The following is a 20,785-nucleotide window of genomic DNA, read 5'->3' on the forward strand; positions in this document are numbered from 1 at the left end:
AGGAATTATATTGTCTGCATGACTGCAGCAGTAAGAACGGATTTGGCCAAACGTCACTTTAATGTTGGTAGCTCATTTTTATATAACAAAATAAATAAGTCTCTCAATATTTACTCTCTAACCTGTAATAAAATAAAACCGATTTTAAAGGAATATCTATTAAAACTATCATATGAGGACACTGAAGCTCTATTATTGTAAAGATCATAAAAAAAACACACACACACACACACACTCTACACAAACGTATACACACATTCACACACCCATACATACTCTCTTACATACTCATGTTTATTGTAATGTACTTAATGTAATTTTATCTCCAATGTAATGAAATTATAATATAAACTGTAATTTTAATTTTAATTTTAATTTTAATTTTAATATTAATTTTAATATTTAATTTTAGAAATAACATAGTCATTTCTAGTTAATTTGAGGGGTGGGCGCAGGTGTCTGTAGCACAGTTTTTACTAACACAGATACCGGAGTTCCTCCTATTTTTATTGTATAATTTTTCAAATAAGTTTATGATATTAACTTTATGTGTAACTTTATGTGTTATTTTGCTGAATAAATGAATTATGAATAAAAAAAAAAAAAAAAAAAAAAAAAAAAAAAAAAAAAAAAAAAAATATTACATTCACATAGACCGTATCTAAATGAAAAGTGCAACAAAGGCATATTTTCACACAAGTAAGTTTGCTAAAGTTTCCAAAACAAATGGAGAAAATGATGCCATTCCGGTCTCGATAGATACACACCCGTAATTCCATAGTTGCAAAGTTGCAGCACTCAAGAATATAAAAGATTTTTATCGAGTAGCGCCTTGTGTTTTCAAATTTACAAAAACATCTACTATTCTCTAACTCGACAATAATATTCTGTAATATAATTCTGAGGCGCTTTTTTTAAAACACTTTCTCAATTGCAACAAAAGTCAATATTTAGATACCTAGTCATGAATTAAGTAAGTTCTGAATGAGCTCGATTGTTGATCGTTTTTACTAAGTTACATTTTGATATTGATAATAGGTAATTAATATTATGATCAAAGATTACGATTGACCTAGAGATAGTAACTAGGTAATTAAAATTTAATTGGGGTTGCGTATTTTAAGGCTTTATTTCGCTAGATAAAATATATGTATAGTCATTTAGGTGATTAGTTTCAAACCTTTTTTACTGTATAATTGAATGCAAGACATGTAAGCTAATGAATTGAATACATTTTTGTTCCTATTTTTTTCATAGTGACTAACTGAATAACAATTGAATCTGATATTTTTGGTTTTATGGCATTCAAATGATTTATAAATATATATTAATAACAAACTTATTAAAGTAAGGGTAAGGCAAAAAGTAACGGTCATAATTTTAACGCTAACTTTAACCGCTCGTGTTCGGTGTTTCCCCCGATAAAGCTATTGTTAACGTTAAATAACTTGACAGTTATTGACAGCTACTGACTAACGTCAAATACAAAATGAGATATTATTTGACTGATAACTTTAACTATGCTAAAAATACGCTGGTGCAACCAATTTCGCTGTCACTGTAAAATAACTTTTATACCGTTACAGTTATTGTTAAATTTGACATTAACGTTAACTATAACTGCAATGGTGCTACCGATCTTAATTTTAATTATATCCTTTTCTATATTTGTAATTGAAGTGGGCGATTTTGCAGGATGTGCTTGTATTTTTGTTTTTATTCTGTTTCAACTATGACGTTTTACCTAAATAAATTAGATGTTGCATTTTGCTTTGTGTTTTGTTGGTACCGGGGTCACGTTAATATAATAAGGTTAAGGATAAGGATTGAAATAAAAGTACAGTATACTGAAAAACTTATATATTTTAATTAAATAGTTACAGTTATCTTTACAGTTCTCCCTAGCTAAATGACATATTGGATTAGCATCGATGCATTTTATTGGTCAAAATTAATATATTAAAAATAATAATTTATCTACATAACTGATAAACAAAAATTAATAACCATTGAAACCGCTACTTATAAACTCATAGTAAAAGAAAAAAAAAAACATATACAAACGTAGTCAACGCAAAACGGTAATAAAATATATTCAGCAATAAATCCATTTCGCGCCAACTAACTGTCGAATAATTAAACATGGCGACTTTCGAATTGACATTAACGTCAAATTGACACAGGCCAAAGTTCGCCGACGTACAGATGCGTGAAATAAAATACAAACGTAGGTAAATTAGCACATACGACATATAAATGGAATATTTGTTCACACACATGATGAGACTTACAATAATTTCCAAAAACATACGATCAAAGCAATGATATAAAGATAATTCTATTTAAAATACTGACAGTCGCAATATTAAATGATAACTTCACACTGATTCTTAGATTTCTAATAAATAACGGTGTAAAGGCAAGACTGATGTCCACGGACATATAGATTTAGTTGCAAACGAACAGAGTACAGATCAAACGAGTGTACAAATATAGAGAAACTAAAAACAATTGCTTACAAGTAATGAGCAAATTATTTTGAAACTGTGTTAAGAAATGCGTAGATTGTAGTATAGATCGATGCAGCGAAAAATACTATCAAGCGAGATAGCGAATATTTGAAACGTTATTTCTGAACGTGAAATAGACAATACAAAGAGGAAGTTAGAAAATCGTGAACGTGTCGTGTGTTACGAGTGACAAACAGACAAACAGATAAATGTAACGACTGTCTAAGGCACGATCTCCCTCGTCGCGTCACACGGCCGAGTCTCCACAGTGCAGAACGCGTGTAAATGAGACATTTTTATTTATTTTATAAAACTTATACATCTAATATACACTGTCTATACGCCAAGCCGTTATTGCATTTCATTACTTGCAGTTTGGTCAACTCATTCTTTAGTTACCTTTGACATAATTGTATAATAATAGTATAATTATTATTAGAAACCTGCACTGTGCAAACCCAAAGTACCTTACTTGTTAATTCAGCCGATAAGTTATTTTGGACTGATATTGCTATAAATTATCACTATTCAAATATAGATACGTCGATTGAGGTCACAATAATAAATTGATCAATACATTAGTATAATATAACGTTTGAAAATCTTCGAGTTACAGCCATGTACATGCTTTATAATAATTATTATTTTTATAAAATCCGTTATATTCTAGTCAATCAGTGTCTATCACTCTAATGTTTTATATTATAGCTATATATTTTACGGACATTGCATAAATTGCTTGTTGCGAGAAATTTTTTAAGTTCATGTAAACAAAGCCTAACAGGCTCATTGGATTAAATTGACGTACTATAAACAACTACACACAATCACTTATTAAAACAAAATATGTCCGATCGACTTTGTATAATCATTCATTGAAATTAAGACCTTATTTCGTGGCTGTAACGTTCAAAGTCCATTGTATCGCTCATTATAAAAGTCTGCCTTTTAGACGCGGAGGCAGAGTTTTTCCTTAATTCTTGAGCGCAATTGTGATTATAGTTGTTTTTAGTATGTCAATGTTAAATTCCGATAAATCTCGACATACATATTACTTTATACATAAAAAATGCACATTGTACGACGTCGGTCAACAACTAGTCACTAATTTTCAGCCATATATTATTTTTTCCTTTATCATAACTTTTTAATCATTTCTATACGATTCCGTATATTTAGACCGCCCTTTTCACAATGTGACCTCAACTCTGGCAACCCTAGAACGTCGTTAATTTAATAAAATACAATTTGGTGTTGCTAGTTTCCGCACTATTGCAGTAATAAGGCAATTTTATCAAGTTTCACTTCACTCGTGTTACTTTCAACTGTATAAAAATAATGAAACAATCTGTTACAGCTGCACAAAAAGACAACGAAGCACCTGATATTTATATATTTAGTTAGTAGGGAAATTACTGAATAATAATTTAATATTTATCATATTTTAGTTTTATTGCATTTTTCTATCAATTTTTTTTAAACTATTGCATAGCTTCTATCGCAGCCTTGAGCGCGGGGACCGAATCCAGAAATTCCGTAACGAAAAAACCTCACGCGCCCCACTCCGACGGGCGCGGAGGTGTGGCTTGACTGGTGTGGCTTGCATGCAATAGCTTTACCGCGGCAGTCCCCGAGTGCCACACGTCTTTTTTTTTATTTGAAAGTTTATATTTTCATAGAATCCTCTTTTTATAAATTTATAGACAAAAAGTCGCGTATTTCAATTAGTTTAAATAAGATTTACTTTTTCGGTTTTTCTATTCAAAGTGAGTCTTACTTTTATTTAATATATTGCAATTTTTACTTTCAAATATTAATTTTATTGTAGTAGCGATGATGTAGGTATTACAAATACGCTCAACCAAAATTAATAAAACTATCTTATTGATAGCGCATCACCATATCCATTTTTTACGACCGTAACCAATTGCTTCAATAAAATCCATTGTTATTTAATAAAATAAATTAATAACAGCATAATTTTGTATCCTTAGGGCTGATTTTTCAATCCTTGGATAAAACTTATTCGTCGAATAATGTATAAAACTACTATTTTCAAAACGTATTCTAATTGCCCGTATTTGACAGTTTGAGTGACATTTTAATATTATCGTGTAATACTTTATTGGCCGGATAAGATTTATCCAAGCATTGAAAAATTGGCCCTTAATATATTTAGTTTTAAAGGCAACTAAGTTATCAGCCTTCTAGCTAGACCATTTAACACGCTTTTATTAGCTTCACCTGTATGTTTGTATGTAATTCCTTTAGAATCGATTAAACTTTAAACCAACAGATTAAATTCAAACATTGTACACTTATCAAAGATTGTTGATAATACAATATTTTCATGAGCTCGTCTTATCGCGTGTTTTTTTTTAATTTTTTATTATATTTATCACCAGAGCACAAAAACTGAGTCAATGCAGCTGCCACAGATAAAAAACATTTTATTACATGAATAAACATATTTTCACCTATTTTCGATTGTCAATACAGTCCGCATCTAGAAGGCTCAACAAAAAATGCGGGTAGTTACAAAAATACTACTTCGATCGGATGCGGGTAGTTACAAAAATATATATTATCTAGCACAGTCCCGTCGGTGTGAAGCGAGGCGGTGCGGGGCGACGACCAGCTGCTACGCGGCTCTCTGCGGACAAACATACGAAACTTTTAAGCATTTGTAACAATTTACAAAAAAAAAATATGTGTGCGTGTACTAGTGTACACACGTAAGAAGTGAAACTTCTTTATGACCTTATTTTTCAAAAAAAAATTTACTATATGCAACTTTACAGAAATACGTCGAATCAAAGATGGCGCGTAACGGAAAAATGTCACGCGTAACGAAAAAATGTTACACAAAATTTTTTTCCAACCCCGATAAAGAAGTTTCACTTCTATAATTATAAAATTAGTGTAATTTCGTTGTTATTAATAATATCAATTAAAAGACGGCAAAATCGAAGTTAAAAGTGACTCAAATAGGACAATTTTAGTTAGAACGACGTATTGAATACTGAGAACATCATTGTAATGAGTCCAGTTACTTATGCATGTCATGCATGCAGTCAAAACGATTTAGGAATGAGGTTGATTGATTCGAAATGTTCATTGTTCTTTATGGACAACGAAATAAAAAGACTTCACAATTTAGTTTAGTCTAGTCATAATATGCTGTCATTAAACTACATTTTTAACGTCTTCTCTAATTGCAAAATATTTTTTTATAACAATACAGTGGTCTTTGAATTTCGTACAAAATACAAGTCATTCCTGTTTATAATATTAGTGTAGATAAATATACTCACTAGTGGCTAGGACAGGAAGGGGTTCGGCGTGTGCCTAGTGGGGGGCGGGGACCACGGGGACGAGGACCTTGCGGGGGCCCACGGGTCAGACGCTGTGGCCCCGGGGCCTAGCCCCATGTTCCCAAGCGGGGCCATACTGTTCCCGAGTGGGGCCATACTGTTCCCGAGTGGGGCCATACTGTTGCCAAGTGGGGCCATCGTGGAGTTTAACGACGCTGCGGTGCTAAGCGGGGCCATGGTGTTGTTTAGAGGGGCCATCGTGTTGTTTAACGTGGGCATCGTGTTGTTTAACGGAGCCATTGTGTTGTTTAACGGAGCCATTGTGTTGTTTAACGGAGCCATCGTGTTGTTTAATGGGGGCATGGTGTTGTTAATTGGGGCCATGGTGCCGAGTGTGAGGGGGGAGGAGAAGGCTGGCGATGAGGAGGGGAAGCTTAGGTTCGGCGCTAGACCCATCTGCTGCTGCTTTATCTCGTTGATCGATAGTTTTGCCTGGAATATAAGAAAGAATATTAAATTTTTAGTTTTTAATGAAATATAAGCTTAGGGGCCGTTCAAGTATTACGTAAGCAGATTTCTTACCATTTTTTACCCCCCCGCCCGCCTTGTCATCAAAAGTAAGCAAAGCACTTACCCCCTCCCCCTATGCTTACGTAAACATTTTTAGTAATAAATGTTTTTTTATATTGTTATTTTTAAAATTGGAAAATTCATGAAAATATTAGGTTTAACTGATACACATAGAGTAAAGCGCGTCACACACGGTGAAGATACTATAATATTTTATCTTAAGATACTGTTATATCACCTAGTAGTAGTAGTATCTTCACCGTGTGTGACGCGCTTTAATGACAAAAAAATATAATCAGAAATAAAGAACATAACTAACATAAAGAATATTTTCGGAACACATTAACAGTCTTCAGTCCATAAAACCTGAATCCACGATTCTAAGTTATCGTTGACATTGGATTGCTGCTCAGTGTTGTGACTTGTGAGTCTGCTAATTCACCATAGAAACCCTTCACATACAGATATTGAAAACACCGTGTATTTTGTGACCAATTTCCGGAGTCGATCTTCAGAAATAAAATATCATTCATTTACCTTTTTACTTTGAGATAGGCCATCATATATTTTTTTACTCATAAGTCGTTTTAATTGTTACAGAACGTAAAGAGAAACTCTGTACTTATATTTACTCACCTTGGAGAAAAAAAGAAGCAGATTGGATTTATTTTTAGTCGCCGCTTGCAATTCTTCTTCAATTCTCTTAGATACAATAATATCTAGTTCCTTATCTGACTTTGCTTGTAATTTATAATTTCGCCAAACTTCGATAACTAACTTTTGTACATTTTGCACTTTCGTACCAGTATGAGATTTTTTAAAACTTTCGAACAGTTTTTGGTATAACTTGGATTTGACAAGTGAATAGCGCACGGTAATTTCCCTAATGCGCGGTAATTCCCCTAACTAGTTCTCAAAGCGAGTGCCTACGCATTAAATGTATTATTTGCGGGAATCCCCGAAAAACTTAAATAACTAACGATGACGTAATCATCATCTAGACCCCCCACCCCCCATGTCATCCAAAATAAGCAAAACAGAGAAATTGATGCTTACGTAATACTTGAACGGCCCCTTAAGGTGATTGCAACGATCTGTTCCCAGCCAATATCCCGCTAGATGGCGCTGAATTCTACATTTCTAGTTTATTTGAGTTTTTGCGTAATTGGAATAGTCATCAAACCTAGGAATAGTCATGGCGGTTACTGAATATTATATTTTATTGAAATATGTTATATCATTGCCTTAAAATCCACCCAATTCGGTAAAATTATGCGTTTTAACATCTGTCATTGCATACAGGGTCGTTTACACACACAGACGTATACAAAAATGATAAAGATTTAACTCTAGATGGCGTGAATGTAAAGCGCGTCACACACGGTGAAGATACTACCTATAATATTTTATCTAATCTAGTAATATTTTATATTACAGTATCTTAAGGTATCCGGTATCAGCGTTCTGACCATCATTTTTCTTTTTTCGCTGTAGAACCGCCGCGCCATCCTGTTACAAATGACCCACAAAGGAGAATGACCACGGGTGGTATCGGTAAAATTTTAGTTGTGCCACGTATTCGTTATATTGTTAATTCCTATTTGTATTTATAATGATCATATGTATCAATATTAAGTCTTAATTAAACCGGATAAATTGAAATAATAGTAAAAGTAAAAGTTTTTCTTTTGAAACATGTATGACTACGTATGGAATCGGTAAAATACTAGTTGTGTCACGTGTTCGTGATATTGTTAATTCCTATTTGTATTTATAATGATCATATTTATCACTATTAAGTTGTAATTATACCGAATAAATAGAAATAAAAGTAAAAGTTTTGTTTTGACACATACCTATATCTATCTCTCTTGCAAACGTCATATGTCATAGTTTCTATTTGAAATGTCAAATGAATGTGTTCGACGCATTGTTCGATGTTATTTTGAAATAATGTTTAAATTACGATTTACTTTTCACATTTGTCTTGTAAATTAAAATATTACCTATGTAATAAATGTAAAACTTAACGTTCATCGTTAGTTTAAACTCGATTAAGTAGTTTTTTGAAGTGTTGAATAAAACTATTGTTTTATTTTTATTGTCGCGAACTGCGGCTTATTTACATAAAAACTTTAATCATATCTAAAAGTACTAACATCAAGCTTTAAATTGAGCTATATTTCATCTTGACACAATAAGTTTGATTGCGATACCAAGTGCCATAGTCACTTGGGCAATCTCCTGTGGTTTTCATTTTTCTGTATGGGTAGACAAAACTTCAAAACGCCACCTGCTACGGTTTATATTATTATGAACGATTAGCTTTCCGCCCGCATTTTCAAAAAAAAAACCCGTATAGTTCCCGTTCCCGTGGGGTTTCCGGGATAAAACCTATTCAATGTGTCCAAGTTACGTTCTATATGTGTGCTAAATTTCATTGTAATCGGTTCAGTAGTATTTGCGTGAAACACACACATACACATCCTCACAAACTTTCGCATTAGTAGGAAGTAGGATTGTTATAAAAATAAAAGTTATATTTGTTGGCGTAAACTATTTTATTGTAATTTTGGGAAATAAATAATGTCAAAATTGATTACCTACAATAAAACGCAGTTTTATTTTATTACCTACATTACACTATTGTTTTTTTTTTATCAAAACATGTATTTGAAGTAGCAAATATGATATTATGCTGATCCAAGCATTTTCACTCAAAACTAATATCACTAATGATTTGTAAAAGTAAATTATTTCAATATACATTTCATAACCAACAAGTAAGAATAATTATTCATAAGTACAACAACAAATCAAAAACACTATTTACTATGGAAAAAAAACCAGGAAGGTGAAAAACATATTTACGATTTCGATGCACTCGACTTTTAGTAAAATAATAGGTAAAAATATTATTATGGTTTTGATCACAGACATATCTGTGGTTTTGATTTTAGCTACTAGTATCAGAAAGCTGCGTGTTCAATGCACGTCGGGGTCCCACAACTGTGGAGGAAGGAAGGTAGAATACCTCCATCGAATAAGTGAAGTTTCTCGACATACTCGATTTGCCGGCCGGCCTCAATGAAGATTGTCCGAAAGTTGTATATGTGCTCTGTAACGAAAAAATTTCACTAGCGCGATTCAGAGTGAGGTGTCGTACAATATACCTAATGAAGTTTTTCATCTTTTTATTTTACTGCAAATACAAAATAAAAATTAAACAATGGTAATGTAAATTCTAAACAAACTACTAAGTACTACCAATATACAATTAGAACAAAAATCATTTGACTTGTTTATTTCACCCAGAGGCCAGAGGCGGCTCGTGACAAAATTGTATAGGTGTTCACTTGAAAATTGAAATAAAACAACGAAAATACAATAGCGTTCGGGATGATTTATTACAAAAAAATGAGCACCACATTTTATAAATGTCTATAACACTAAAAATTACAAAGTACAGGCTATTTCAAAACGAATTCAATGACTAGGTATCAATAATTAGTAAATCACCGAATTTGCATTCGCGAGCGTAGGTATCCATAGTGTTTGTCACTGACGGTCACTGACCTCTATAACTTATAGTTATAGAGGTCAGTGGTGTTTGTTGTGTAAACATGTATGTATTTGAGTAGTTAGTAGCATATTATATTCTGAATTTCTGATCCATGCCTATTCACTCAAAACTAATAACACTAATGATTTGTAACAGTAAATTATTTCAATAGGTAGGTATTTGAACATTTCCCAACAAGACGTAAGAATAATTATTCGTAGGTATACAAGATACAATAACAAATCTAATACACTATTTATTATTTTATTATTTACTAGCGGTCCGCCCCGGCTTCGCCCGTGGTACATGTTTACGTTTTCTCTCCATAAGAAGTAATAGCTAGAGAGCTAGCGCAAAGCTACCTGTATGTATTTGACCAGACCTGGATTTTTGTGTGTTGATTCCCCTATACCTACTATACATGAGATGAGGAGTCACTAAGCCCAGAGTGGTGGACGGGGCGCGCGCTTAGGTAAGACAGGTGGAAATTTTTGGCGAACTTTGAAACCATTTGACCACGTCTGCCATTTTGATATTTGAAAATAGATTATTATTACTATCGGAAAATAACAATGGCAGACCATTATCACGCGGATAACATTCTGGCAGACACTTATGAAAGTGCTGAAAAAAATACAATTTTGAAAGTATTTGACCAGATCTGCCATTCATATATTTTATTTATTAGGGTCTTAAAAACTTATTTTCGAAACGGCAGACATTTTCATTGCGTACAGACTTCAGCAGACAACAAAACTTTACAGACTTCAGCAGTCAACAAGACTTAGCTTCTACATGGTCAGATGTATATATGTATTACGTTCCCTGACCTTACATCAATGATTTACTTTATTAATGTTTTTATGGTCATTTACATTTAATTTTGAAAACTATGGAATAAAATTTATAAATTTGATGATACAAAACTAAATATACATTTGTAAAGAATCTCAAATATAAAGTTGTGTTGCAAATAACAAATCATCATTTAAATATTTAGTTTATTTCTTTATTTAAGAAACAATTAACAATTACAAAACAACATAAAAAAACACGCATGCATTTATTGAAATGTTCATTCATCATCACTATCGTATGGCGTTGTGTGACTCGTCTTCATAATCCATTGAATCGGATTCTGTAAAAGTAAAACGTAAATTATATAATAAAAGAAATGAGTCATTATAAACTTACCTAGTAAGGCAATGCCTTTGATGTCGCACGATGCCGCCGCGCCGCCAGTGTAGGTACTTCTGCTGCTACATGAAAATATGCTAGGGTTGCAACAAATGGGAAATAAAACAATTGTGATTATTACTATTATGATGTAATCATTTATTCATATTATGTACATTCAAAACAATTGCTATTATTAAATCTGATGTAATTATTTTTTCATAAATATATAATTATTATTAATTACATAATATATTGCACTGTGAAATATTTACGTATCACTTTATTTTTGATGTTCTTAATTGTCTTTTATAAAATTTAAGTGACGCATTCGCATTGGGATCAACAATCCGATAAGAAAAGAATGGAGACAACATATACATAGCTTTGATTTCAATTCTACAGATACAAAATATACAATCTATCTAAAATGATACAACGGATGTTTCCTGCGTTTTCTCGTCAAAATACCGAAACAACGTAATTATTGTATAGTAGTTGGGCGTGAAAGTAAAAAAACAAATGAAAAGTGTTTTCCATATGATTATTTATTAAATTTACGCGATTAAGAATAATTTCAACGATACAATTTAGTAACCGAGAATTCAGAGGATTAAAGAAAATACCTGCCTGATCATTTTATCAAACTCTAAAAGAATTATGGTTATTTCGCATCACTCGGTTTATTAGTTTGGTAATAATTATTAAAGGTAGTTACAACCCTAGCCATTGAGTCGAACGGTAGGCAACACAATATCGACTTTGTGCGGGTACATATGGTATATTTCTTCTTGCTGTGAAGCGTAATTATTATTATTAAGATTTTTTAGGCTATTTTGAATCAGCTGTTCTAATTTAATTCTAGAAATTTATTAAAACGTGATTTTTTTAAAAGTATATTATGAGTTTATAAATACCTCAACCAATAGTTATTGTGTCCTATCCTCATTTCTTTATATCTTGGTAGTTAACTAAAGTGTTAAATTTACATAACCTCAACAACAACATTTACACTGCCACTGCACTAAAACTAAACTAACTAGCTCTCTAGCTATAAGAACCATCCTCGTACTTCAAGGGATATAATAAAAAAAGAATTATCGAAATCGGTTCAGCCGTTCTCGAGTTATGCGCCTACCAACACATTTTGCGATTCATTTTTATATATAAGACTAGCGGTCCGCCCCGGCTTCGCCCGTGGTACATGTTTACGTTTTCTCTACATAAGAACCATCCTCGTACTTCAAGGAATATAATAAAAAAAGAATTATCGAAATCGGTTCAGCCGTTCTCGAGTTATGCGCTTACCAACACATTTTGCGATTCATTTACATATATATACTAGCGGTCCGCCCCGGCTTCGCCCGTGGTACATATTTACGTTTTCTCTACGTAAAAACCATCCTCGTACTTCAAGGAATATAATAAAAAAAGAATTATCGAAATCGGTTCAGCCGTTCTCGAGTTATGCGCTTACCAACACATTTTGCGATTCATTTTTATATATAAGACTAGCGGTCCGCCCCGGCTTCGCCCGTGGTACATAATATTTACGTTTTCTCTACATAAAAACCATCCTCGTACTTCAAGGAATATAATAAAAAAAGAATGATCGAAATCGGTTCAGCCGTTCTCGAGTTATGCGCTTACCAACACATTTTGCGATTCATTTTTATATATAAGAAGATAAGATTATGTGAAAATAACCAGGAAGGTGAAAAACATATTTACGAAAACATAGTAACATAATACCTATGGCTGTCGCTACAATAATTATATTTCAATTTTATCTTTTTATACCTAGTAGAACTGGCCGACGAATAAAAAAAATCGTATTAGAATAAATACAATAAATTACGGAACAAAAAAAGGATTGTAACTGAATTAGGTATGTTTGTTTCTGGGCGCACCGTTTTCGACGACGCGACGCGCGACGTAAGCGTATAGGTATAGGTACCTACTTTGCTAAAACAAACTAATAAAATTGTGTGTCTGTCTGAAAATTCGGAAAAGCATATTTTGCAAGTTTGTAATTACTTTGATAGTTTACCGATTTATAATAATTGTAATTGTAATTGTATAATATATAATTTGCAATGTGGTGAAATTTCATAAAAATCACGGGCCAATTTTTTGTTTTGAATCCCACCGAAAATATAATTGCGTTATTAGAATAATTAATTACTATACCTACCCACGATCAATTATTACAATATAGTCTCAAATGCATACTAGAGAAATATTGCAATTTGATTCAATTAAAATGCATAGCATACAAAAATAAATTCACAACACAAGAAATTCCGCGCGCAAATCATAGCGCGTGTCAATGAAATCAAGAATGTTTTATATCAAGCCGACGCGGACGACGACGCGACGCCGAACAAAAGTACCTACGACGGACGACCACGCTTCGAGTTGCCAAACAACATGAGTAATAAATTGTTTACAAAAAAAACAAGTTTTCCATTTTTCTGTATGAGTAGACAGAACTTCAAAACGCCACCTGCTACGGTTTATATTATGAACGATTGTTATAAAAATAAAAGTTATATTTGTTGGTGTAAACTATTTTATTGATCAATAATTGTGGAATTTAAAATTGTCAACATTGATTACAATAAAACGCAGTTTTATTTTATTACACTATTGTTTTTTTTATCAAAACATGTATTTGAAGTACCATATAATATTATGCTGATCCAAGCATTTTCACTCAAAACTAATACCTATCACTAATGATTTGTAAAAGTAAATTATTTCAATATACATTTCATAACCAACATGTAAGAATAATTATTATTATTCCTACCTACAACAACAAACCTAAAACACTATTTACTATGGGAAAATAACCAGGAAGGTGAAAAACATATTATTATTTACGATTTCGACGCACTCGACTTTTAGTAAAATATAGTAGGTAAACATAATATTATGGTTTTGATTTTTGCTACTAGTATAAGAAAACTGCGTGTTCAAACTACTTGTTTGTCTGTCTGAAAATTCGGAAGTACTTTGGTAGTTTACCGATTTATAATAATATTGTATATATCGTTGTTTAAAAAATATTCAAACACAATAAAATATGATATACCTACTGATTTATCACTGGTTTCAGTGATGAACTGATGAGTCAATTATAGCCACTATACTTTCGTCATACGTGTGTATGATTGATGTGATTTGCAACGTGGTGATATTTCAGAAAAATCACGGGTCAAATTGTCCCACCGAAAATATAACTGCGTTATAAGAATAACTATACCTACGATAAATTATACATAATACAATATAGTCTCAAATGCATACTAGTGAAATATTTTATTTGAATCAATAAAATAAAAAAAAAATAAAAAATAATAATAATACAAAAATAAATTCACAACACAAGAAAATCCGCGCGCAAATCATAGCGCGTGACAATGAAATCAAGAACTTTCGAGCCGACGCGGACGACGAAGGAGCCTAACAAAAGTACCTACAATCATAGGCGGCTCGTGACAAAATTGTATGGCCGTGTTCACTTGAAATAAAACAACGAAAATAGGTACCTACAATAGCGTTAGCAGTACAAAAAAAATGAGCACCACATTATAAATGTCTATTTATACACTAAAAATTATAGAGTATTTCAAAACGAATTCAATTATTATTTAGCAATAATTAGAAAATCCCCGAATTTGCATTCGTGATCGTATTCATAGTGTTTGTCTACACTAATATTATAAAGAGGAAAACTTTGTTTGTTTGTTTGATTGTAATGAATAGGCTCATAAACTAGGTACTGGACATTTTACCAATGTTTGCAAGTTTGTGATTACTTTGATAGTTTACCGATTTATAATAATTGTATACTTATATCATTGTTTAAAAATATTCAAACACAATATGATATAGGTACTGATTTATCACTGGTTTCAGTGATGAACTGATGAGTCAATGTTAGCCACAATACTAATCACTTTCGTCATACATGTGTACGAACTATGATTGATGTGATTTGCAATGTGGTGAAATTTCATAAAAATCACGGGCCAATTTTTTGTTTTGAATCCCACCGAAAATACATATATTACTAATTGCGTTATTAGAATAATTAATTACTATACCCACGATCAATTATTACAATTTACAATATAGTCTCAAATGCATACTAGAGAAACATTGCAATTTGAATCAATTAAAATGCATAGCATACAAAAATAAATTCACAACACAAGAAATTCCGCGCGCAAATCATAGCGCGTGTCAATGAAATCAAGAATGTAATTTTATATCAAGCCGACGAGCGACGACACCGAACTAAAGTACCTACAGTACCATTTACCTTCAGTGTACAATACAGTTTACAGACCTACGACGGACGAACAATAATGAGTAATAAATAAAAAAAAACATAGTTTCTAAGGTCATTAGTTTTATTTTATTTTATTGTTATTTTCTTTGAACGATTGGAAATGAAATTACTCAATTTTTACACAGAACTTTGATTTATTAGAATTATGCTCATTATGCATAAGATAACGAACGCGAATGCACGACATCTAGCGCGTCAATGTCTAAACATCGCCTTTCGTTAAGACATTGACGCGCTAGATCTGTAATAAGTATATAGTCTATGCGCTAGATGTCGTGCTTTATGTCGTGTTATGCTTGGCAAAAGTCACGCACACTACTGTAGAAGTGTCAAATTTTTCCGGTATTTTACTGTTGTTTTTCTAAGTAAATATTGTAAATTATTGATTAAAAAGGTCGAACGCGCACACATTTCATTATAGAGAAGTGATAAAATGATTAGTTTTAAAGAAATAGTGTCTGTGTTAAGTGTTTAGAGGTAATCAAAAATGTATGGAGGGACGGTCGGAACATCAACCTTAAATAGAAAGTTTTTTTTCTAGAACTCATACTATAAATGTATATTGTATATATTATGGTTATAAATAAATTATGCAGTTGTTTTCCCATCACGCAATTACAAATTCCAGTTAAACATTTGAATGATATAACTGGGATTAGCACTAACGATACTTTTTCGGGGGCTTCTGTCTATTTCTGTTATATTTCAAGGATAACAATATTATGTCAGTAGTCAAATTGGCAGTTTGTTTTGCGATTTACACGTCAGTGGTAATTTATCGGGAGTCAGTGGGGGGTTGCGAGGGGTCCACTTGTGTAGTGCGCTATATATGTTGGGGGTTGCGGGCACTCACCGGCTGCGGGGTTGCGAACATCTGCTTGGGGGGTTCAGCGGCGAAGGGGTTGGGGGGCGCGGGGGGCAGCAGCCGCTCCAGGTTCACCAGCGACGAGTTCTCGCCGAGGAACGCTGAGGGGGACTTCTTGATCGCCCCCGTGCTGCTGGGGGTCAGGTTGTCGTCTGCAAGTGGGAGGGGTGATTAATGATCGATGCATTGCTACGTAGAAATCAGTTTATATTTGTGTCTGTATTAATTATATTTTACATATTTTTACAAATTACATAGGTATTTAATTTCGCTATATTTAGTGTATGTGCGAGTATTTACGGACGTGACATTTACGTGCGAATAGCTTAGATCATTAAGTAATGGATAACACTCGCAGGCGTTTCCCCTTTTGCCGAGGTATAAGATTATTCGCATCGAAAAATCTTATGCTTTCATAAAAACTACTTGCGTAATCGATTACAAGCACTCTGCGTATTCGTAAGACATCGAAAGGACGTCTGCGAGTGCTCCGCTAAAAATGCCGTTTTGTACTGTCAAGTCTTGCAGAAGCAATTCAAACATGTTGAATATTAAAAAAGATGGAATAACCTTTCATTTGTATATATTTTTTTATTTTTTTAACGTACATTTCTAATTAAATGCAATTTCTAATAATCGTCGATGTATCGTTTAGCGATATGATCAAGACAAATAATCGAGTCATGTTTACTCGATCATTGATGCGGCCCCACGAGACTATCATGGAAAGAAAATATACAAATTTAATCTTTATGAACTAGGAGATAAAGATGAATTTAAAACGCGTTAATGAACCGCATTCCTTACGAGACTATCTTGTAAAGAAATACAAATTTAATCTTTATGACCTAAGTGATAAAGTTGAATTTAGAACGCGATATTGAACCCCACTCCCCACGAGACAATCTTGGAATGAAATACAAATTTAATCTTTATTAACTTAGTGATAGAGTTGAATTTAAAAACTCGTCGCTTAAAAGGTCGTAAATTTTTACGACTTTCGTGACACAAATTATTTTTGTGAATGTGTGATTATGTTTCATTGTGTTTCATCAGTGTGAGTTACCCTCCCCGCACCAAAATCAGCAGAAAGTTTAGTTCGAACATTTGCCAGCGTACTCCATCCATTACTTAATGATCTAAGGCGAATAGATAAATTGCCGTGAATGTGTGCGTTATATATGCGTATACGGGTGGGTAAGCACACATACATACTTTTACACCCGCGTGTATGAGTAAGTACACATCAAGTGTCTTATATTATGTATTCATATGCACGTACTAACATATAAATATGAACGCGCGCACGTGTGTGAGTGTGTACGCGTCGAGTATCTTGTTTATGTGTATGCTCGTGCTTTGCGTGTGTTCATTATGTATATATGTCACGGCTAAAGGTAGGTGAGAACATAAACTTAAGATTAGCCGGCTAAACTTAGGTTTATTTTCGACGAGGTGTTAATGTTAGTTTGTTCTATCTTTAGCCGGCTAAACTTAAGTGTAACCGCAGGCCCGTGGCTAAAAATGTCGGGGTGGGTAGATTTGGTTAGCGCCGGGCCGGTGGAGGGCTTGAGGGGCCCGCACAGTGCCAGAAAACACTCGCCCTGTTCCTTACATGTATTATAGTAACCAAATCTACCCACCCCGACTCAGGGCAGAAAGCTGGTGGCTAGGTTAGGTTAGGTTAGAACTCTTAAGACCCGCACGAGCCGAGCGAGCGCAGCGAGCGTGCTGCGGCAGCAGCCGGCGAAGTGCCAGAAAACACTCGCCCTGTTCCTTACATGTATTATAGTAACCAAATCTACCCACCCCGACATTTTTAGCCACGGGCCTGCGGTTACACTTAAGTTTAGCCGGCTAAAGATAGAACAAACTAACATTAACACCTCGTCGAAAATAAACCTAAGTTTAGCCGGCTAATCTTAAGTTTATGTTCTCACCTACCTTTAGCCGTAACATATATATTATTAAGCTATTGCATAACTTCTATCGCGGGCTTTGAGCGCGGGGACCGAATCCTGAAATTCCGTAACGAAAAAACCCCACGCTCCCCTCCCCACGAGGACGGGCACGGAGGTGTGGCTTGAAGGCATAGAATGCAATAGCTTTACCGCGGCAGTCCCCGAGTGCCACACGTCTTTTTTTCTGTGTGTATGTACTCACTAAGCGCGGATAGATCGAAGGGATCCGCTTCCTGTGCACCGCGCTGGACCGGCCGCTGCGACAGCGCGTCGAACTGCTCCAACTCAGAGGACGGGGACGATATCACCGATACCGGCGATTTGCTCTGTGAAAACAATATACATTTCATCTTATTAGTATTGTAAAGGCCGATTTTTCAACCCTTGGTTAAAATTTATCCGTCCAATAAAGTATTACACGAACATTTTAAAATGTCACCTGTAAACTGTCAAATACGGACAATTAGAATACATTTTTGAAATGGTAGTTTAATACGTTATTCGATGAATAAGTTTTAACCAACGATTGAAAAATCAGCCCTAAATGTTGTAGTTTGTGCGGGATGTATGTTTGTTAGTATTTAATGAAAAATTCTGAATAGCTTATATATTACGCTACTATCGAAAGGTATCTTATGGGGTTTATAAAGCGAAATCCTCAACGCGGTATTCGTGTTGTCAAATCGTCAACTTTATTCTCATGGATACATAGTATAGTCTCTGTGTCTGAATAATCATTACGCAACTGACTTTGATGAGGGATTTTTCAATAGATATAGTGATCCATGAGGAAGAGTTTATTATATCTTATCTTAATATATGTATATAAATCTCGTGTCACAATGTTTGTCCTCAATGGACTCCTAAACCACTAAACCGATTATAATAAAATTCGCACACCATGTGCAGTTCGATCCGACTTGAGAGATAGGATAGGTTTTATCCCGGAAATCCCACGGGAAAGGGAACTATGCGAGGTTTTCTCTAAAAACGCGGGCGAAGCCGCGGACTGAAAGCTAGTAATTTAATAGGTTTTAGATAGCGGAAAGCTAGTAAATTATACACTGAACTAAAACTTATATGTGTAAGTATGAATACAATAATATACCTGAGCCAACGGTGCCCAAGGGTCAGGATTAGAGTTAGCCGCCAACGGAGCCCACGGGTCGCGCGCCGGACTGTTCACACCCGACCACGCTTCTGAACTTGTATCCTGCGAAATATCATTATTAATTTTAAAGAAATGTCTCAATTTTATCAAATATTATTATTAATTGCAAGTTTAAGGGTAAACGTAGGGTACAGTTATTACCTAAGTAAAATGAAAAGTGCATAAGTGAAGTCCCGTGTCCCCGAGAGGGGTAAGGGGAAGATGCATTATGCATACATCTGTTTCACTGATCGATTTTCTTCAGGGACAAGTAGGTGATCAGCCTTCTGTGTCCTGCCAGACCGAGACATTTTTTTTTCTTCGTCTCCACCGGGAATCGAACCCAGGACCCCTCGGTTCTACGCTCACGCGTCAACCACTGTACCAAGGAGGCGGTCAATTGTAAAATGAAGTGTATTTTAAATACATTTACAGGTCACTAAGAAAATACAATATTTTTCAATTATTTCGACTACCTACTAAAACTTTATGACATTTTGCAATTATAATTGGAAACCTTAATTAATAAGACACTACCTAACATGTGCAATATTGAAAATTTATAAAAGATTTAAGTGATTTCAATATTGAAGATTCTCTATCTAACCACAAATATATCAATATTATAATTTATAATATTCATAACAGCATTATTTATAATCCGCTAATACAATAACACAAAATCAAAGGCGTGTATTATACACGCTAGCATATTTAGCACTAATCATATAATGAGATAATATATTATAGCACATGGCCTATTACATAACATGTAGCTCAATGAAGTTTTTTTTATATAACCTTGTTAGAGGATTCAACGTATTTATATATTTAAAAAGATATATAAGCCGTTTTTTATTTATTTTCATATCTGAGACGAAAGTTGCCTAATATGTATGTTGCAAATGAAATATTAATTACCTTTATTTTAATATATGAGAAATATAATAAACTGACTGAGAAAACGAACTTGAGTTACCCTCAATTCTTAAATTACGTGCGTGAAGTCGCGAACTGGAGCTATTAATATTAATTGAAAATATTAGAGCAAAATATGTTTGATAAACTACACTAATAAATTGATGAGATTAGCTGAATATACAAAACGAGATTTGTCTAGCTCAAGTCTTTCTTACCATTGAATCCGAAAATATACTAACATCCAATGTATCCGGCTAGAAATTATTATGGGAATTAAATTTAAGTTTATCTCTGAAATTACATTAAATCATATATCAGTTAATAATGAGAAGCTTATATTTGCATGTCAATATGATCGATGGACGTATTGTATTTAGTACAATTTGTAAAACTACA

At 33.6% G+C, this 20,785-nt stretch overlaps 1 protein-coding gene across 2 annotated transcripts in view; it reads right to left on the reverse strand.

Moving 5' to 3' along the window:
* Positions 1-1,845: 1,845 nt before the first annotated feature.
* Positions 1,846-20,785, reverse strand: part of lqf (epsin homolog lqf) — a 44,599-nt gene continuing 25,659 nt past the window's right edge. For both annotated transcript variants that reach the window (XM_089697720.1, XM_089697721.1), the window contains exons 7-11: positions 19,427-19,531; positions 18,521-18,644; positions 16,346-16,509; positions 5,825-6,316; positions 1,846-5,163 (exon numbers count right to left, since the gene is read on the reverse strand). In XM_089697720.1, coding sequence (XP_089553846.1) covers positions 5,831-6,316; positions 16,346-16,509; positions 18,521-18,644; positions 19,427-19,531 — 879 coding nt within the window. In that variant the 3' untranslated portion in view covers positions 1,846-5,163; positions 5,825-5,830. The remainder of the gene's footprint in view (positions 5,164-5,824; positions 6,317-16,345; positions 16,510-18,520; positions 18,645-19,426; positions 19,532-20,785) is intronic.

This window comes from Colias philodice, chromosome 8 (assembly GCF_061535455.1).
Source record: "Colias philodice isolate Cphi_HAF_F1 chromosome 8, ilColPhil1 Martin Lab GWU primary, whole genome shotgun sequence".
Taxonomy (NCBI): domain Eukaryota; kingdom Metazoa; phylum Arthropoda; class Insecta; order Lepidoptera; family Pieridae; genus Colias; species Colias philodice.